Below are 22,111 nucleotides of genomic sequence, written 5' to 3'. Positions count from 1 at the left end.
GGGTTCCTCCAATAGCTTCATCCTTAGATATCGAATAATGTCACGTGGGACAGTCTTATATATACGCTGTTTAAGAAAACACATCATACATCCACCATGGCATCATTCCATTGCGTTCAGGCAACCATTTACCACGCATTGGATACGCGGTCAACATAAAGGGCCACAGTGTCCATTTGCAGATGGTGTCGGATTCGTCTTCAATATATTGAACTTTCGCATGTGGAAACTAGGCACACAATTTATTCGTCGCGCCTACGTATTCCACGCTTTGTTTGCGATCTGTGTGACGGACCTCTAATTACGGTTGATCAGCCGGCGCATAGGTGCTCCACGTGTAGGCCTATGGCTGAGGTGTGGAATGGATCGCGGAGCGAAGTTAACTTCTGTTTAGCTCCATACCACTGGGGGTATGCAGAGGATGATTCGCCGAGTTATATGTCATTTGACGACCTCGTTTCGGCGCTGTTTAATGAGGCGGAGGCGCTTGATTTAGCGCGGAGATTGCCATCACATTCCCCACCGCCTCCGCTTATCCCCATTCCGCAGATTGGGCGGGTGGAGGCACTTGATTTAACGCGGAGATCGTCATCACATTCTCCACCGCCTCCACTTATCCCCATTTCGCGGATGGGGCGGTCTTACGACGAGGAGACATCATCTCTACCGTCCACAGCATCAGCAGCATCGGGGCTTTCAACACCACCACCGCCCATATCTCGCCTGAGCAGACCATCCACAACTCATCCATCACCACCACACCCTACAACTCAACCGGCGACATCACCATCCCTGCTTGCGGCGCAACCCCCCACATCACCAGCACCGCAGCCGACCTCGCAACCGTTGACGTCTCCATCCCTGCCTGGAGCACATTCCCCCACATCTCCGATGCCGGATACTCAACCTCTTGCTGTGACACCACAGCTTGAAGTTGAGTCGCCCGCATCGCCACCACCCGATACCGAAGGTCTTTGCTCACCATCACCTCCATCATCCCCAGAGCCTAAAAATCCACCGCCAAGATCTCCTTTCATTGTTATACAGTCACCGAGATCGTCGGAGGACGATGTGCAGTGGATACCATCGTCACCCGCACATTCGCGTGCGTCCTCGGAGCCTCAAGTTCTTGATATGCCTGTTTTACAAAGTGATGAAGCTCACTCAGCTTCTACGTCTGTTATAAAGTCACCTATGAAAAGACTCTTCATTGATGATGTGGTTCCGAAGAAAAAGGTGTGTAGAGATCCTCGGGGGATAAGAGGGAAAAAAATTTACATGCACTTTTGTGAGGATTCATGTTGTTTTGGGAGTAGTTTTTTCAGTTAATATTTTTTGTTTTTTCATATTTTTTTAATATCATGATACAATTATTTTTATTGTCTTTAATTTTTATATTATTTCTTGAATTCCTAAATATGTGATTTGTTCCTAAAACTGATAGTTTTTATTTAAATTTTTTTGTGAGATTTGTGAATATTTTTCATTTTATTTGATTTTGTTTTAATTTAGTTTCGATGTTCAATGTTTTTCTGTTCCTCTTCTTTCATAATTTTTTCTTGAAAAATATATAATAAATTCAATATTTTTTGTTGAACTTTTATTCCTTCAAATTCCTACTCATATTCCTCTCATTCCGCTGATTATTTCAGAAATTGAAAACATTTGTTAATACGACGACCACATTGTGCAGGCCAGCTATGGTGAAGTTTAGCCCACTCAATTTGCAGTTGCTTTCGGTCAACTCTGTTGTGCGACTCATTCATAAAGTTCGCGAAGAAGATTCATTACCAAAGATAGAGAACCTTTGCCAAATCCTTCCCATCCCCTTCAGATTTTTTGACAAAAAATTTTCCCAAATACTCATGTCTCTGTATTCTCAAGATGGTCCTCCGCAAATATTGGTACAATACTGTTGCCTTCCAATGAGTTTCTCATATTACCAACACTTGTGGGAAAGTTATTTCATTTATACTTTTTCCATGAATAATTATTCGCAGACCGGTCTAGACTTATATCCCCATTATGAATGCCTAATCTGTTATAAATTGTCGAGGAATCGAAGAAACGCACATAAATATACAATATTCCATAAAGTACCACTATGGACAACACCGCATGAAATTTTGTGGGAAAATAAAATACATAAGGATGTGAGAGATGCCACAACGCAGACTGAAGAATTGTATTGATATTATGAAAATAAATAATTATTGTTATCCATTCTTTTAATTTATCACTTAACCTCTACACCCTCAGACCATCATCACCACGATGGTGGCTGTCCCAGTATCCCCATTGGAAAGAGTGGAAAATAAGTGGGAATATGGAGAAATAAAAGTTTGAAAAACAATTTAATTCATTTCTCTTTCCTCACTTATTTCAGAAATTCAACGCATTTGTGAGCAAGATACTCACAGATTGCAGGCCGGCTAAAGTGAAGTTTACCCCACTGAGTTTGAAAATGCTTTCGATTAAGTCTCTTGTGCATTCCATTTATGAGGTTCACCCAGTAGAAGATTCATCACTGAGAAACCTTTGTCGATCCCTCCCTATCTATCCCGTTTTATTGATGAGCAGATTCCCAATAATTTCATTAAACTGTTTACTCAAGAAGGTACACCACAGATATCTGTTCCATTCTGTTGTCTGCCAATTCAAGTCTTGTACTACGTAAGCCTGTGGGAAACGCATTTCATATATACTTTTTTCATGAATAATTAATCCCAGACCGGAGAATACAGCAGATACCCTCAAAATGAATGCCACTACATTTACTCATCCTCTAAGAAGTCGCGAGTGGTACATAAAAAATTAAGTGTTCCAAATGTGCGAGCATGGCCAACGCAGCAAGAAGTTCTAGGGGGAAATAAAATTTTTAAGGACGTGAGAGATTTTGAAACGCAGACTTGTGAATTTTATTGATATTCTGAAAATAAATAATTATTGCTTTCCATTCATTTAATTTATCACTTGACCTCTACACCCTCAGACCATCATCACCAAGATGGTGGCTGTCCCAGTATCCTCAGTTCATCCACGAGACGTTTCCATTTTCGATATTCATTTTTTTAAACCAGATGGCAGCACCTTCGACGAAAAATTCAAGATGGCGGAGAATCCAAGATGGCGGCTGTCCCAGTATCCCCATTTTTACACTACTCATATCGGCGTTCATTCGTGCATTCATGGATGCTGGATACTAAATTCGCGTCGAGCAAAACGATTTGTTCAAGGGTGGTTACTTCAAAGAAATTTAAACGCGTGAAGAAAGGTAGTGGACTATACTATCAAATGAAAGGTTCACATCACAGGATAGATGTTCCTCGTCTGATGCCACGTCGCCCACTGCCCCCTTTGTCTGTGTAGGGGCGTGCGACTCCCCCGCACCATGTCACGTCACCCAGGGCCTCCAACTCTGGCCCCCAATCACCCCAGGCCTCCATTCACGCATCCATCATCCCAACCCAAAGGTCCCAGCGATGGATTTTGACATTAATTTATACGAGCTAATGTACTGTTAAAGAGGTCTTAATAGATTTCTCGAGATCCATTACATTCATGTTTTATACTGGTCCACTTTCAATTGTCATAAACGCGGGAAATCTTAAAAGTCAAGGATTCGCTGAACGGTAATCAGCAATTTTTTCTTTTATTACAATTGCTGATTTCTGACAAAATCTTTCCTCCTCCGCCTCACGAACCTAGAGCTCATTTATGCGCTACCTTCTATAACTTAAAAGAAAAGTCTTCGTAATGCCTGCTCTACACGCTCGGCTCAGCGCCTTAGGATCAGCCATCCTGGCGGTTGATCTTGCCGTGTAGAGGCGTTGCCACGGCTCAGCCGAGGGGGTCGGATCATCTCGAGCCCCGTTTACACTACAAACGTACCGACGTTGATCGCGACTACTGCACGTTTACACGTCTAAAAGTTACCATCGTAACTCAGTGCTGCCCTCGCTGTGGAATTGTGTCATTGTGTCATTTAACAACTGACGACGATGCTGCGTGAGGACATTGAAATATGTGAAATTAAGAAGCAAAATAATATAAATGTGTTCATGTACTAAAACTAAAGCTAGACCTAACTGCCGGTAAAACTTTAAAGAATGTAGGATTCATTATGGAAATCTGTCCAAAGTTTAATAATATTCATGCGGTAAAGACAGTAGATATGTCGCTTTGCTACGTTCCAAATTGGAATATAATGTCAACTGGTCATCTTATCACAATATCGACTCAATCCTGCTTAAACGTGTCCAAAATAAATTTCTCAAGTTAAATAATTACGATATAGGGATCTCACTGTCTGATTACAACACTTCATATCTTCAATCCCTTGTTAATGTGAAAACTCTTGCACGACATACGATCATTCAACAACGCCTTATTCCTGTATAAAATTATCAATTCCTATTTAGATTGTTCATATCTCCTTTAATAGTAAATTTTAATGGATCCTGTCATAACTACACATCCTCACCTGCTCGTTTTTAATTACCATGGAGCAAATTATGACATTAACTCCCAGATATCCAGAATGATGAGGTATAACTAACTATAACTAGTCATAACAGTCCGTGAAGCCTATAAGAATCTAGATTCTTCGGGAGAATGTGTCAAAAAATTTAAGAATATTCACGCATTAAAGACAGTACACATTGCTCTTATTATTTAACTACAAAAGGCTAAGACTTCGTCTTAATTCGGCACAAGTATTGATTTCTCGATGTCTTCGTCTAAATGTTATAGATATTTGTGGCGAATTTTATCGTGAAACCCTGTATACATCGATTTCAATCGGTTAATATTTTGAGTACGTTTGTTATTTTCCACCATCTGTGAAGTATAATGTAAGGATACATGGTTATAGTTTAACCTGTAAATAAAGAAATACATAAAACTGGAATAGTATAGAATATCCGATATCATTTGCTAAATAGAACAGCAGAAAAAACTTTCCCCTAACGTCCTTCCATTACCTGCTCAACAATGTCTTCAATCGTTGCCATATATCTTACATATATTAGAGTTAATTATGAAATATCAATTATTGTATCAAGATTGCAACGGCGCGAAAGAATCGTATACGCATCGATCTTCATTTCCTAACTCTTTTTTCTTGGCACACAAGCGCTAACCATCGTAAGTTCGGCAGTGTTAGGTACTAAGGCCTACGATGGTAACTCTTCGCGTTTACACGACATTTTGAGGTTACGATCGTACGGATCAACGTCGCGACGATCGTTGTGTAAACGGGGCATCGCCTGGGACCCCCAGCTTAAGTTAAACGCTGCGCTGTTGTCATCAACTCTCTCAAACATGGCGCGTGTATTTGGTTGCGTTCGGTTTTCTTCTGAGTGTGGTTCTGCTCACTGAGCTCATAAATGACGAAGTCAGCGGCGCGTGTTCGAAATGGGATTGTGGACGAGACCAACGTCCTTACTGGAATATTATAATACGTTCCCAGTGAACAAGAAATTTGAAAGCCTTTACCGTCGTCGCCTTCTCGTCAGCGTTCTTGCCATATTCTCGCGGTTACCTTCATAGCCATTCCATTGACGATCCAAAACAGTTGTAATATTTAATTAACGGAGTCATAATATACCTAATATATATTTATGACTTTTTTCGAAGTAAAAACTTCAAAGCTCTCTACTTAATCTATAACAAAACCTGAGGAAGCATTATCGCTCTGGCCGACGAAAAATTATCTGAATTATTCTATATTCATATCCTTCCATAGAAGTACCACAGATAATAACTCGGGAATACACACTTATGGGGGCCCCAAAACGCTCGCGTATATCGTGAAGCGTATATGAAAGGGGTGATAAAAATACTTTTTGAACTACATGCTTTGATTACTTGAACCAACGTTTTTTTTTGCTGTTAATAAAAAATCTATTTTTTCATTAGTTGCGTCAATTATAACAACCTCTGTGCGAAAACGTTAGATAAACAAAATGAAAAAGTTTCAATAGAATGAAGAGACCCTGTTGGTTTTTTTGAAAAGGTTGCCTGTAAAGTTTATATTAGATTGTTTTTAGATTTCAGCACAGTATCAAGTAAAAAATTCACTAAATAGATAAAAGAACAATAATACATTTTCAAATTTTAGAAGCTGTGATATCCTCATTATTCGCATTATGTTATAATAGCCTTAATCAATTTCCGGCCTTGCAAATGCCTAAATATTTGGGGGAAGACCCCCGATTCACCACGGGAAGGAGGACCCCGTTCCTAGGGTACTCTGTATCCCCCAGACCGCCCCTGAAGAGTACCTTCCCCATATCCTCAGGACGATGGCGGTCACGCTTATGCTGGAATGGAACACCCACGGGCCAACACCGCCGTCATCGACCTATGGACTTTGTAGTCTTCTTGGACCATTTCAAAAATCTTCCCGTTAAGCCTGAATTACACGATCATTTTTTACATCCCTTTCGAGGGCCACCTTCAGCGACCGCTCCAATGGTGGCGGAAAAAAACGTCTGTTTCTCGTTATCATTTTCCGCGATGGCTCGAGGGATGGAAATATCATCCCTTTATCCATCAAATGGCTTGTCCATATATCGGTCGCTGGCACCATCCCTCAGCCAATCAGAACGCACGGCCGCTAACAGCGTTTGTAACGCTACACTTGGCTTTTAACCGGACGGCAGTTTTCAATAAGCGAAGTGACTGAATGAGCGATGGAAAATGGGACCATGGGGATTATGGTGTGATTTAGAAAGTGATGGGTCGAGCGATCACTCTTTTGGTCCCGGAAAAACTATAGCTTAAGCTATCATTGTGAGGGATGGAAAAATTATGGAGTGATTCAAGCTTTTTTGGAGGATGAGATATTGCTTTGATTACCTCTTTATGAACTCGCTGTATCAATAAATAAATTTTACAAATAAGCATTTCAGCTACTTAGGGATTATTGAACTAATTTTGAATTTACCACGTGAAAACGTAAGCATTGTTGTCGCCATAAAACGCAAGAAAAAGTATCTCCTAGGCAACACGTGTGGTGAAAGGCATAATAAGAGGGTAGCTCAATAAGTCCTTAGAATTTCCTAGTGATCCCTCCCAGAATCTCACCTCCTTAGAATCAAAAATTAGTTCCCAGGCAGCACCACTCTTGACTAGTTAAGCTAGAGTTTTAGAAGTGTTCATCCCATAGGTTCATTGGTGTTGCTGATTGTAATGAACAATTTCATTTGTTTATAAAAATGTATATCATTCAGTTTCGAGCGGAGATCAAACACTTTTTTGATTTCGAAAGGGTTAAAAGCCGAATGAAATCGAAGAAATGTTTAGGGAAGTTCACGGAAAACGAGTAGGATTCAGAGATTGGAACCAAGACATTTCCGTCGCCATCTTCGAAAAACGACGAAAAATGAATGCGTAATAGTAGAGGCAGGAAGGTGGTTCCAGGACACTTCCGGCCGGCCGCCATCTTGGAAAAAAGCAAACAAATGAAAGCGACATCGATGACGTCCTCAAGTTGATGAAATTACCAACTAGTTGACGTCATAGATGACGTCACCAAATTGATAAGAGCACCTATTTGATGTCGTCATCAACTTGGCATTCATTTGCGTGCATTTTCCAAGACAGCGACCGACCGGGAAATGAACAAGGAACCACCCTTCTTGTCGACTACTTTGACGAGCAATAACTTTAATATATAAAATAGTGAAAATACACCTCAAAATATGACTGGTCAAAAATGAAGGGCGAAACAGATGAATAAGGATGAGACGGAACAACGAAAATTTAAAAAATGGTAAAGTAAATGCTAAGCAATGAGGAAATTTGAGAAAGGGAATAACAGGTTACTCACGCAGTACTAATCCCGTAAACGTGCCGCCCAATCGCGCTGGAGACCCTCGCCAATTCAACCGCGCGCATGCTCAGAAAATTTTCTCGATGGTAAACGTTGTGATTCGCCCGGAAAGATGAAATGTCCTCTCCCCGAATTGGCGACGTGACGTTGAGCTGGTTAATTGTCCGTGGTTATACCTCATAGCTCCGTATGGCTCGTTCGTCGGGAAGTGGTAATCCCTCCCCTCCACTCATACCCCTCAACCAACTATCCTCGAGCGTCGCAGGTTGTTTCTCGTACGAATGCTGTGCCTCGACTAGCCTTATTTAGTCCACTCTCGTTGTCGCATCCCCTGTGCCCAGCAGTGCGCATGCGCGTTAAATTTCGCTTGGGAATAAGAGGGGAAAGGAGATAAGGACCCTCCCTACTGCTACCCCCCCACGGACTCGAGCATTATCGGATGCTGCTCGTACGACTGCTATGACTGCACTGAACCTTTTTTTTTGCTCGATCTCGCCGATTTTCTCTCCTCGCATGCTCCATATTTTTTTATAAGAATGAATAATGGTGCTGTTCCATGTCCGACCCAAGAGGTAGCACCGCGGACTCGTTATCCCTTTGTTTATCGTGGCGGATTGCCCCTGGAAACATACATTTCCTCGAGGCATATCTCCACTACGGAAAATTATTTTTCGAAAGAATAAAAGGATGTCGGTGGAAAACGAATTGGGTCAGAGTTGTTGTATGACAGTTTGACGCTGGTGAAAAATAAAAAAGGAATAAATAAACATATTGTTAAATGGTTAGTGTAATGCCGGGAAATTGATGGAAATCGTTTTTGAAACGAGAGTCACTTCTTCGTCCTGTAGAGAATGATCTCCAAAGTCCTCACCCTTTCTCCTACATACTGGGCTTTCGTTTCTCCTCCGCGATCACTTAGGTGTGCGTTCACAAACTTAGAGTACTTAACTTCGCTACGATCACGAGCCGGCAGATACACATCAATCCAAAATTTCAGCTTATCGACACTCCTCAGCATACCAAGGTCTAACTGCTCTATCGTTCCTTGTGCACTGGGAAATCCCCGGAAGGTGATCATATCCCCCATCAACCAGACGCTTGAATGAAACAATTGAGTTCGGCATACTGCCAGCCTATCAAAACGAATTTTTAACTCCACATCCAGGGGTTCATCTTCGGGTGCGATGTGCACAGGTATAACATATAGGTCGGCATGACTTTTGTCTTTTTTGTACTCCACAGAGGCACCTCCAATTGTCACCGAGAGCATGTAGTAACGGATTCCCGCCCTCTTACTCGCAATAGACATGTTCACAGATGAAGAATGACACTTATTAGTAAACGTGCAGCTCGCAGAAAACGACCACAAACTTAAGCGTTCTGAGGCGCTGCCCCTTCTCAGCTCCGCTAGGTTCGTACTTCACAGACGACGGCGAGTGATCCGTGTAAAACACAGGTTTGTTGGTAGAGTGAGCTATGCCATCGGTGCACGTTCGGGATGTTGGGAAATATGGGTTTGTTCTCTCTTCGCAGACGTCCACCCAAATGATGGGATTCTGTCTTAGTGCTTGACTCCTGGTAACGGGATCCGAAGACAGCAACTCAGTCAAGGGCACGACGTTAAATCGTTCCACTCTTCCTTGAGTATCCCTGAAACCTGAGAATTTAACTGTGCTTCCCACGACGTCAATTTCAGAGTTTTGATGCAGAAAGGTGCAGTAAAAAGAGTTGTGGAAATTTAGCGTCAATGTGAAGTCAACCTAGTACAGTTTGGATATGGAGAGAGGAACGTATATTTTGTACGTGTCCGACCCACTCCCCACCTTCAACACTTTCAAAGGCGTCTCTCCCAGTGTGGCCTCTGGACAACTCGAAAGCATAGGAGAAGGGGCGTCCATCTCGACCGTTGGGTTTAACGAAACTGAAGAAGAAGTGCACGTTGTTTTAAGTTTCACTGGAAATGGGGCGGCGTGAACCACATCCTGTTTTCAAACGAAGACCCAAGTTTTAATAGAAATGAGGAGAGGCAACCACATCCGGTTTCCATGTAGTCCGTTGGGAAAGATGGTACTGAGGTGGTATTTAAAAAAAAAAAAAGTCCGTTGGTGATGATGAAACAATGGGGAGAGGTAACCACATCCGGTTTCCATGTAGTCCGTTGGGAAAGATTATACTGATGTGGTTTATTTAAAAAAGTCCGTTGGTGATGATGAAACAGGGGTGGGGAATTTCAAAAAAATATTTCCCTAAGAATTTCAGTCCAGATGGGGTTGCACGCCACGCCTTGCATCCTTGGGAAGTAAATCCTCCATAGTTTGATAGGTACCATTCCCTCAAATTTGTACAGTTCCCAAGAGCACAAACGAGATTTCCCGATGAGGAATGGAATGAGCAAACGCTCCCCCGAGGAAATTTGGATAGTTTTGGTGCTCCTAGTTCTCCGAGATCTTTCACCTCCCTCCCCACCAATGTGGAGATGAATTTGCACTTTTCAAGCCCCTTTTTCAAATAGGTATTCGAATCCCTTCAAGTACATGTTGAGAATCATGGTTAAGTGATCGTGTGAGAGTACACCCACGGTTGAGTCCATGCCATGATGGTTCCGAACTATCCATTCGTTCTTCCTGTTCGAGAACGAGCCCGGTGCATTCTTGAACGACCACAAGCGCGTCGACCCGCTACGCACATCAATCATGGCCAATTCCTTCACCACGAATTCTCCACTGTCGCCAATTAGGGCCTGAAAGTCTACTATACACTCACGGGACATTTTTTTCTAAAAAATCGAATCCCCATTCACTCTCTTTGAATCACTGTGATTAACTCCTTTAGCACATCTACTGTGACTCCACTGTTATCTACTTGTGAAAGGGGTTCAGTTGGTTGATTTGCAGGAGAAGACTTCCTCTTTTTCACTTGCCTCTCCTTCTCCTGTGTGATCTTCGCAAGCTTTCTTGAAGAGCTGACTGTGGGCTCGTTTACTTGCGCAGAAGTTTTGCTCCCCACGTTTTGTTCGTGAGTCGTCTTGCTCGACTTTGTATTTGAGCTGGCGGTGTGTTGACAGTCTCGCACAGTACCGGTGTCGTTCACTGAGTTCTTTTCTTGATTGATGGTCTTGCGCGGCTTTCTTTTTGAGCTGGTGATGGGTGCCTTGTCTTGTACAGTGCCGGTGACTGTCTCTTTTCCTGCGTTCCTTACGCGAGTAGTTTTGCGCGCCTTTCCTATCGAGCTAGTGGGTGTCTCGAAGCCTAATAGTGAATTGACGTCTGTTCCGTCCTCAGCGACTGTGAAAATCAGGTTCTCACCCGCGGTGACGGGAGGATAGGCGAGTTCAACTTTCCCGAGTATCCTCCACGCTCTCCCGTCCTCGTCTCGCCAAATCTCCATCACAAGTGGTGAGCTGCGGACTCCACACGTTGATTATATATAGTTAACTGCCGCTGCAGTCGTTAACCGCGAACTGGTGATAACGGAGAGTGAGCCACTCCTTCCTTGAATCTTCTGCTTTTTTTTTCATTTTAGTTGAGAACTGGGAACAACAGCGTTGTGAATTCTTATGACAAGTGCGGGAACGACGGGTAGTGGGGACCTTCCCCAAACGAAGAGTGAAAAAGTTGAAGCAACCTGCAATCGTTTAGGTCGGTTCGCCTGGTGAAATTTTTAAGGAAGTCACCTAGGGATAGCGATTTTGATTTAAAAAAGCATACAGACAACAGTATTCACCACTTAGATCCGATTTCTCGTTTTGCAATCGAAAATGATTCCCACTGAAATGCGCGTCGACCGATTTCAAAAAAATTTATAATAGCCGGTACGAGTGGTTCTAATCCATAAGAATCGAAGAACTCGGCTTTTTTGGAACGGGTTATGTGTACCGCTACCCAATGACTCCCCGGCAGTTTGGACGGGTCCAAGTTGATGACGTAAGTGCCAGCTCTCTTCCTGCCGGGCAACTTATCGGATGCAAAAACCCCCGAAAGCATTTTCTTGTTTTTAACTCTCCTGTTAACAACCTCTCTATCTGCGAGCTGTCCATTTTTTCTAAAATCTAAGGTAGACCGACCTGGTTTTATCGACTTCTATCGCACTCTCGTATTCTGCATACATCAATAACATTACCGGAGCCGACAAAGAAGACGCGAACGTGATGTCCACAACCAAATCACCACTTTCAGCCGGTGACGTATGATCCTCGGTGCTCGATCCGTCAGGTGTGAGATCCTGCACTATAATAAAATAACCTTTCGCGAACATTTCTTTTGTTATCGTGTTACCTCTGTCCGAGTGCAGGTTTCCAATGCCATTTATCATGCTTAAGTAAGCGTGAGTGTAAAACCCAGTCAAATTATCAAAGGACATCTCAAGACCCTGTGATGGGATTGGTTGCCCATTGTAATACAGGCAGTAATTGGTGATGTTGAAATGTTGCAGTTTGAATGGATTCTTGGTGCACGAACCTACGTAAACGTCGTGTGAGATCATAGCGAATAATATCCTTATGGGCAGCTTGCCTTGCACGAGCCCTCCTTGATTGAAATAACGGACGCCTCTCTGTATGGTGAACGTTTTAATGTCGGTTCTTCTGTATGGATAGACTGCGTTATTGGTGAGCAGAGATTTCTCATCTGATAATAATCGTGTATGAGAAACATTATAATGAGTCATGTACAGCGTAGCGTCCAAAATTTTAAGCTTGGACTGTTGAGATTTTTCCTTGATGTAGAAAGCGTCTTTGGCCAGAGAAAACTTCATTTTCACGTCAACACCATTCAACATGAACTTCTCCTAATTTAATACGTCGGAGAATATCCTACCTTCCAATTGCACCACCCTACTATTCTTGAACATTTTCTTACGTTCCGCATACCCCTCGTTTTCCAAATCCTCACCCTCACCATCCAAAACCCAACCCGCACATTTGAGATGAGTGTTCGAGGCATCCAGACCATAGTTAAGTATTGTGTCTAGATATGCTCTGTAATGGTAATTTGATTCAAAGGGTGTCACCAAATGCCCATTCATTTCCACATTACATTGCGAGAACATAGAATGCAAAATAGTATTTACTACACCGGGTTGGTCTTCATCGGACGAAGTGTAATCGGAGCCATCTAACTTGGTGAGTTTTACCTTCAAGCTCAGTCGAGCACTGCTCAAATCCTTATATGTGGCACTACCTCCATCCCGCACGTGAAATTCAATCGTAGTCGCTGAATCTAGAGAAGTCGTAGGTTTGTGGGGAATTTCTCGCCTGCCCGTGATTTCGTGTTGCTCCAGTTTTACGGAGAACAAGTCCAGGGAACTGTGTAGTACGGTCGTCATGATGGTGAATGTTACTCCCCCAACAACTAAACTCCGAATGAAAAAAATTGTAAAAACTCTCCCCCTTTAAGAGAAGATATCAGTGACCCTATTTTTTTTCCTCACCCTTCTTTTAGATTTCTTTTTAATTACTTTCCCCCTGCCATTTTGATTCTTACGCTTCTTCCTACTATAGTTCATTTTGCTACCCCTTCCTTTCATCTTCTTTGCTGTGACGCGAGATTTGGAAATCCTCCCTTTTCTTACTATCCTGAGTCCTGACCCCGACATCATCTGAGAAATCTTAGTCTCAGCCTTATTCTTGAGGTTCCGCCCTGCTTCGTTAACGCGCTCTCTAAAAGCTTCTCGAGGGAGGCCACCGGCAGCAATATCGCTCAATGTTCCCATTCCCACGTTCATAGCTTCTTTTCCAACTGCTTTCGCACCCTTAACGATTAGTGGCTTCACGTTTCGCCAAAGGCTGCTGAAGATGCTCCCGAATCCTCGTCCCCTTTGATATCTGCGATTAGCAACGTACACCTGCCCAATGTTTCCATCATCCCCTCGCCCCACGTGCACTAAATAGCGACGCACATCCGCCGACATCTCGTAACACAATGCGCGATCTCCGCTCCAGCCCTCCTTTTTAATAGTCAATTTTCCTAAAATGAAACGTGAGCCGAGAGTGTTCTGTCCCATCATAGAATGTTATCAATCTTCCCATTTCGTCCAAAAGTTTAACTTCGATACTGTCTATGCGATTCTTTTCCAGAGGGTAGTAGTAAATGGGATTGAAGACGTGATCCGTTTCTCTCGCCCTAACTATCCGTAATAGCCTGGTGGTAACCTCTCCGACAGCATTCGGTTGAATCATATCCGTATACACATACATGTAACCTGTTTTGGGATTAAAATCTGAAATTGTTTCTTCAACCTTCGCTATCTCTCCGCGAGCCTTTCCCCTTCTCATATCCAAAGATGACTTCGTGTTTTTTCTCAGAATGTGGGTATGAGCCCTTCCCGCCTCATCAGTCTGCATGGACGATAAGAAATGTTGCATGGAGTGATAATACCCCATTGGAATCTGAATCTTTACACCATCGTTCGAGTTTATAAGGTGAGCGGCCTCCTCTATCTCTTCTTCACCATAAGGTTTATATAGTACTTCGGGAAGCATCAGTCTAAAAAGTGAGATTTCCCCTATTATGCTCGACACTACCCCAACGTCGAAGTTTAAGAAAACCACACTCCACAAATGATAAAAAGAACTTTATGTTCCTCTAGGTAGTTGCAGGTAAAGCGATGGTACGACTCTCACAAAAGCGAAGTGTGAAGTGTAAGTTCGCGCTTCATTTCTCTGAATACTTCACTAAAGTCATCCGCATATAGCGTCCTCAACACGTCGGTGAAACTAGAATATTTCACGATGTTGGGGTCGAGCACGTATCGAACACCAAACTTTTCATTGTTGATTGTGATGTTAACGTTCGGAGGTGCATCAGAAAGAGTTCTGTTATTCATTCTGTAATCAAAATTAAATTCTTCAAGCATGTCCAGGAGGTGAACTCGATGAACGCTATTGTTGGGGAAAACGAATTCGTGAAAAGATGCGTACGTTCCATACTCCAACATAAGAGGGGGTAAACCTAGAGGCATGGAAATAGTGATCGCACCTAAGGGTTTCCTTGCCAAAGGCAATCGGTTGCTTTCCAGACTTCTCGTTACTCTCCCTCCTCTTTCACGTGTATGGGGGTTCTTGATCTCGGGGTAGGAAATTTGAGCCAATCCCACCTCCCACTCTCCATCGAACATGAATTCCTTCGGTAAAACATTCGTAAAATGGGATATTGTGTTCTCTCTGAATATGTTGAGGGAACTACTGCTGAAGACTGTGACATAATGCTGCGACATGTCGACTCCCCCAAAACACTCGAAATACTACGATCAAATTGGCTCGCTCGCTACCAATTTATACCTGACCAGTTTTGGACCTACTAAATTAAATCATACATGAGAGATATCCGTCGCGCGAATCCAAGAATTAAAAGGGTCACCGTAACCTTCCCACTTCACTAAATATTCCATAGCCTTTTCTTTTCCTCGCCTCTTCAGTATGCGTTCTATCTTAAATCGTTCGGGCAATGTCACCTTGACGAGCTCTTGCTCGTAAAATGAGCCTTGGATCTGTTGCCCACTTAGGTCTTCTATGTGATAACTTGGAACGCTTTTACCTATCTTAACTGATTTAACTTGGAATATTTCTTCAGTAAAATTTTTATCGTACCCCTTCATGAATGGCAACCTCTCTTTGCTAATCCGGATGAAATCACCTACCGAGAGTAGGGGCTTTTTCATAGATTTTTTATGGTTGTTCTTTGAATTCGCCAGTCGCAATCCGATTTCATACGAGTTGCGAATCGAAACAGAGCTGGGTTTAACCCCAGTGCTGGAATGAACAGTGTCGTTGTATGAATTTAACAAGCGTTGTAGCACTTTCACGAAATTATATGTGTTCGATGCAGTGAAGTACATGAAAAGTTTTCTCTTGAGTGTTCTATTGAAGCGTTCCACGATAGCTGCTTTCACATCCGGATTGTTCGTTGTGTAAAATTTAACGCCTCTTTTCAAAAGGAAAGTTTTGAATTGGGTATTAACGAATTCCTTGCCCTTATCGGACTGAATCTTCAAAGGAATGCGTGTCTTGAAAATCTTTTTGAATGCATTTATTATACTCGAGGATTTCTTGGTTTTCAGTGGAAACGCCCAAGCATACTTTGAGAACAGGTCTATGACTGTCAGAATGTACTGATAGTTTGAATTAAACCGTTTGTATTTTCTCATATCGATAAGGTCACATTGCCATGTCTCATCGATTGAATACAGTGCATAATAATTCCTCAAGAATTTTTTCCTAGCAGGTTTGTGAAGTGTGTGAGAATCTTGCCCGCTGAGCCAACTTGCAACAAAGGAACGAGGTAGTTTCGAATATTCACTCAATTTCGACGCGGATGAAAAACTAGCGGTATGTGAGGGCTCGTAGTAGATTTTCTTTAACTTTTCTTTCGCGTAGGATACGGAGTCCATGGTGACTTTCTTTTTATGACTCCTACTGTCCACCTCGGAGATTTTAGCTTTCTTTCGCCGCTCGGGCTTCTTTTTATTTCGCCCTCGGTTAGACCCTCTGGAATTATTGCTTTTAAGTCATCCATCGCCTGCGATTGTGTTCCCATCGCGCCTCCTTGATTCCTTCCTGACCATTGGTCCTACTCTTTCACTGGCAGTTCGAAATTTTCACCTAATATTCTCTCTTTCTCTTGTTCGAAGATTGGTATTTTGATTGGCTTTTGCACTTCCTCAGCAGCGGCTATGTATTCCTTGGGGGCGCGATTGTATCTGTACCACTTCTCCGAGTCGCTCAAACCTTTCTCTTTCAAAACGCTAGTCAACTGCTGATCCAAACTAGTCCTGCGCTTATCGAAAATAGTCTTGTCGAATTCCCTAGGATCGATAAGCAAGTACTTTTTCAAACTCATCTCGAAGCGATAGCCCCAATCACTGTGGAAAGTAGAGTTCCTAATAGTGCTGGAAGAAATCCTCCTTTTTGAACTAGTATTTTTCGTTTCTTTCGCAGCGACACTTTCCTGCAACAAAGAGCCCTGAGTACGGACTTGAAGGGGGTCAACTTTTTCTTAACCTCGGGATCAATGGGTAGATTTCCGTTCAGAACGTTGATGCAAACCTCGCACAACGCCTTGGTGAGATCTAAACCCGAAAGCGAAATAATTTCTTTCCTAAGCTTTGGTGAACTACGTTTTATATTCTGAAAAACGTGAAAATGCTTACGCAGTAGTTTCTCGCTCATGCTTCCACTTCCAAGCAACTGCCTACGTCAGCTGTGGGAGCGTACACGTACGTTTGCTCGTCTGGAAAAATATGGCTAGTAAACCTTAGTTTCCCAGACCTCTCCTGAGAAAGATCAAGCACTGAATAACCAAACGGTTCTTCGGTTGCATCCTGATATGCCTTGAACAATTCCGTAGGTTTCTCTGGATACACCTGCCTCGCTAGATAAAGGAACTGCTGAGTATCTCTGGGATTTTTGAAAGCTACGATGTGTTTGGCGTTCAGCGAAATATTTCGAGATATGAAATATAGATATGAAATACGAGATGAAATATATTCTGCGTGATCAGTATCACTGAAATGTTACAGTGGTGGGAACCCCGGGTGAATAATTTGCTAACATCCGAGTTATAACAGTCATGCATTAAATCGTCAATGACGTAAAGGGTTGGTAACCTCCTCGGGTTGTCGAAAGAAGGCAGTTTGTGCTCGAATTCAACTCCGGGATGATTATCCTTTGGTTCACTCCCTTTGAAGCAGATCCAAATCACACGTTCAATATCTCCATCCACCAATTCGCACAAGTTCCTCAAAAATTTTACAACAAATGTTGATTTACCGCAGCACGAAGGTCCAGAGCAGATGCAAGTGAAAGGATGTTTCCACTTCAGAGGCATGGGGGCAACTAACTCAGTCTCATCGTGCGCCTATCTTTATTAAACGTTGGCTGGTTGATCGAAAAACGTAATCAACTTTTTCAATTCACCTATTAAGCTCGACGTATGGGTTGTGCATTTGATTCCAAATAATGCCGGGTCGTACTTGCCCGCCCTCACGAGTTTGTTTCTGAATTCACTGACTTCGTAAAAAATATCATTTTTGAAAAAGTACAACATCCCATTAAGAAAACGGAACACTGAATCTACTCCTTCAGGTATACCGGTAAAAAGTCTGGAAGTGATTCCAAATTGTTTAGTCTTAAATGTACACTCATCTATTTCCATGACGTACTCATCGTTGTAAAACAAGTACGTGCGCCCAGTATGTGAACTAACGACAGCCTGAACATCGACTTCATTTCTGGAACCCAATTCTCTAACATTCTTTGGATAACCTGGTACGGGTTGTAGGGATGGATATTGGAACATGTATACTAATTTTTCGGAGAAGAGCACTATTTCCCCGGACGGTCTTTGATATATTGCCTTAACTTTTTTGAAATTCCTTGGCAAAAATGCTAACCACTCGGAGAGCTGCAAAGGTTTGGAAACATTACCCCCACCATTCACATCCACCAACCAAACCCTACCCTCGTAAAAAACGTACATTATCTGGTTCACTATGAGGAAATCGCGGCCAATTTTAATGTCACACATGTTAACATCACCGTCGGGAACTGATCCTCTTCCTCTCCCCCCACCTCCTTCACCTTCAAACCCTTCTACCCCATCATCCTCCTAATCGTTTGATTCTTCTCTTCCTCTACCTCCCGCCACCCCATCATCTACCTCCTCCTCCTCATCTTCATCCTCTGTCCAGGATTCCCCCTGAGGTGGAGGTTGGGTTTGCACCGCGGGTGGGTCTCCATACAAACTGCGAATTCCCGCAATGTCGTCCTCATGCAGAGATAATCGATACGATTCAGTGTACGATGCGTACATGATCGAATTCGGATCGTTAGAATGCGAGAGTCCGAGAGTGTGTCCTATTTCATGTAGAAGTACGTGAAAAAGGTTAGTGTGATGTGCGGGTGCGTTTTTATCTCGCCCTAAATACCACGTCTCCGATTCATCCAAATGAATTTCGATATGATCTTTCCACTCGGCCGGAAACTCCGCATGTCCTAATATGTATCCAGGGCCGAAAAAACGATACGGGCATAACTGAGAGGGGGAGAAATATCTGTGTAACCCACCTCTCTCGGAAATGATTATATCCGCATTATAAGGATCGTATTGAAATTCCAGATTCGTCTCATCTCCCCACATTTTGAACGCCGCTTCTGCGAGTTTGATGTGTTCGGCGTCGCTAAGAGCATATCGCCACTTTATGACTCTTTTTGACCAAGTGGCAGATGATGCAGAGTACCTACCGATGTCACTCATTCCACATCTTGGTAAGCGGGTAAGCTTGATGGCGTCATCTACACTGACGTTGTAAAACTCTGTCATCCTCAAAAATGCATTCTCAACATCCGAATGGTTCAAATTTATCATTTGGTTTTCTGAGACGTCCAGGTATCCGAACGCATGCAGGAAAGACCGCATGCACTTATTATCAACATCGGATGAATTGAGGGTCAACTCCTGAGAGTTGCAAATTGTGGAAAGTAAACAGGTTATCAAGAAAAGCCACATGTCTTAGGCTGAATAACCTACACAATCGTAAAGAAAAGTCTAATTTGGTTGACCAAATTGTAATATCTATGAATCCGAATGCTAGCTGGAAGGGGCACTTGGTGACACCACTGCACTAGTCGGGGAAGCAGAAGCCTCTTGTACACACTGAACAAGACCTGCCAAATGAATGACTTCCACCTCGGAACTTCGCGCTATATATATATTGAGAGCACAATCCTCACATTATTCACGCTATCGCAATATAGAACGTTTGATCGTTGGTGGGTTGAGTCTCCCTTTTCGCGGGAAAACACCATTCGCATTTGATAAGTGGTCTTTTTTTTATAAAATTATTTCAAATTAGGTAATGCCCCCACGCCAATGTATTAACTCCATCATCTTTGATATGTCTCTTATCATCTCGCGAACTGAGAGCTATCTTGTTGACTTGAACGGTGCACATGTTATGTAAATCTGATCTTATCATGCTCATTATTCTGTATGAATCTATTCCAGTTCGCAGACAAGTCACATAGTCATTAAATGTTAAACTATTTGAAACAGTTATTTTCTTTACTCCCTTTGCCCATTTTGAGACTCTGCCTCCTATCAACTTATAGGAGTACATTTTACTTCTAAGTCCTGCGAAGTGATTGATGATCGCACTACCGCTTTCGTCCTTCATTTTTCCCACTACTTTGTTATTTGTTTGGGAATGGCAAGGGTGGTTAACTGGGTAATTTGAAGTATCATAGGAGGAGAGATCTGTGAGCATATCGGAGAAGAAATCTTCAGTTTTTATTTCCACAATGTAGGAGTCTGTGTCCATGTAGCAGAGCTGCATTTTGTCACCATATTTAGCTTTCAGATTGTCATAGTAGTATTTATACATGTGTATTTTTGAAATATCTAGTACTGCCTGCCCGATGTAAATAGGTTTATTCATTAGTATGGATGCCTTTCTCCGATGAACTGCCACGAGATTTTCACCAAAGATAGTGCGATCTATAAATCTAGAATTTGCTATTAATTTATTGAGCCTCCTCGCATTTGAAACCAAGTCCATTGAAAGCCTCTTCCTCACGCATTCTAGCGTCTTGCCAAACACGGAGTTCACCATTTTCTTGTAAAAATCCTTGCTAAAGTGGTCAACTGCCAATTTCCTCATCTCAGAATTGAGTGTAATGTATGGTCTCATCCATGCAGATTGGTCAAATTCAATAACGCGATGCACAGTATTCAATTTTAAACCCATGGAGAGGGCATATTTTAAATTTCGATAGTGCAGGACATATCTTTCTTTGTTCAAAAGGGTTGTCAATAGTTTGGGACATTTTCCGGTGGGTGGGATTCGCGTTTCCGGGCAAAGGGGTAGGTCGGAGTGGTATTCGTGCAGGCACTGTGGGTATTCTAAGTCGACTTCAAATACGTATCCTTTCGGACTATCATCGGGAATCACTGAAATACTGTTAGCATCCATAGGCTCAACCCATCGAAATCCCCCAGTAGGTAAAGGTTCACTCATTGCCCACCCATATAGGTTATTGGCATCTACGTACATTATATAGCGGCTCTCCTGTTGTGCATCGTATTCTTCTCCCATATATTTATTATTAGCTTCGCTGTAGCATTTAACACATTGACTTATTCCTCCTCTTATACCCCTTTCCATCATCATCAGCATATCATAATCGGTGAGTAGTTCTAACCGAACACCGGTGAGGCGCAGCATCGCATCGAAGGCCAGTCCAGGTGAAGTTAGATACCAAGCTGGATCGAGCCTGTATGTTGACATGCATACGCTTCGAAAGGACTCAAATACATCAGCCAAAAGAAGAACGTCTGTTTTTAAATAAACATCGGAGTACTCTCCGAGAGTTTTACAACCAAAGTCCTCCCAAACTTTTTTGGAGAATTCAAAGTCTTCCTCGGATACAGTTTCTTCGGTGAGGGAGCTGTAGAACTTTTCTCGAGTAGGTAATTGCTTATCTTCCAACTTTTCCCAGGCATCAACATATTCGTAAGGGAATACTCCCTTTCGCGTGATGAGGTCGAATTTATCACCAAAAATACGCTTGGATTCTCGCAGATTGTCTTTTGGTATTCTTTCAACAAGCTTTGCTAAATTTGTATCTAAAAATCTATAACTGTCTACGAAACGGTAACTGAAATAGGAATTTATGTATTTCGAAAATGATATATATTTTTCTTTTGTGCTTGGAATGACTCCGATTCTGCAGCCATCTATTCCTAGGTGGGGAACAATCAAATGTGCGTCATAGTTTGAAATGTTATGCATGAAAACGGGGAGAAATGAGGGTAGCTGAAAATTTATATTGCAACCTTTGTGGGCCGCACCCCTGTACTTACCGGTTAGGTGGTCGTGATCTCGAACTCGCTCACCATCCAGAGGCTTTTCACAAATGTGGCAGAGGTCAGCTGTGATGAAGGAGCGAATTTGCTCCTCTGACAGGTCTTCCATTATGATATTTGTACTGTAAACTCGCGATGCCATCTCTGAAATTTCTCTTAATTTTCTTATAAAAACTGCTACCGCATCTCGCCCCCGGTACAGTATGGGGTCGAACATTTCCCCTGTTTTCGAGACTATGTGAATGCAAAATGACATCGCTTCATGCCTTTGATTATGCGTCGTATACGAATGGTCCGAGCAAGGCTCGCATGTTGCCACCTTAGGCAGAAGGCATTCAAAATCCGCATAAACTACGTACGGAACGAGAGGACGATGAGAGAAATTTTTAAAGGTGAGCCATTTATCTTTATCAGTTGG

General features: G+C 42.6%; 1 protein-coding gene across 1 annotated transcript; it reads left to right on the top strand.

Moving 5' to 3' along the window:
- The first annotated feature begins 345 nt into the window (after positions 1-345).
- On the top strand, positions 346-3,524 carry LOC124164931 (proline-rich receptor-like protein kinase PERK9). The gene is made up of 2 exons (XM_046542170.1): positions 346-1,236; positions 3,315-3,524. The coding sequence occupies exons 1-2, from the start codon at positions 346-348 to the stop codon at positions 3,522-3,524; spliced, it is 1,101 nt and encodes a 366-aa protein (XP_046398126.1).
- The last annotated feature ends 18,587 nt before the right edge of the window (positions 3,525-22,111 follow it).

Source organism: Ischnura elegans, chromosome 9, assembly GCF_921293095.1.
Source record: "Ischnura elegans chromosome 9, ioIscEleg1.1, whole genome shotgun sequence".
NCBI lineage: Eukaryota > Metazoa > Arthropoda > Insecta > Odonata > Coenagrionidae > Ischnura > Ischnura elegans.
The sequence above is the reverse complement of the archived record's forward strand: the minus strand, read 5'-3'. Positions and strand labels throughout refer to the sequence as shown.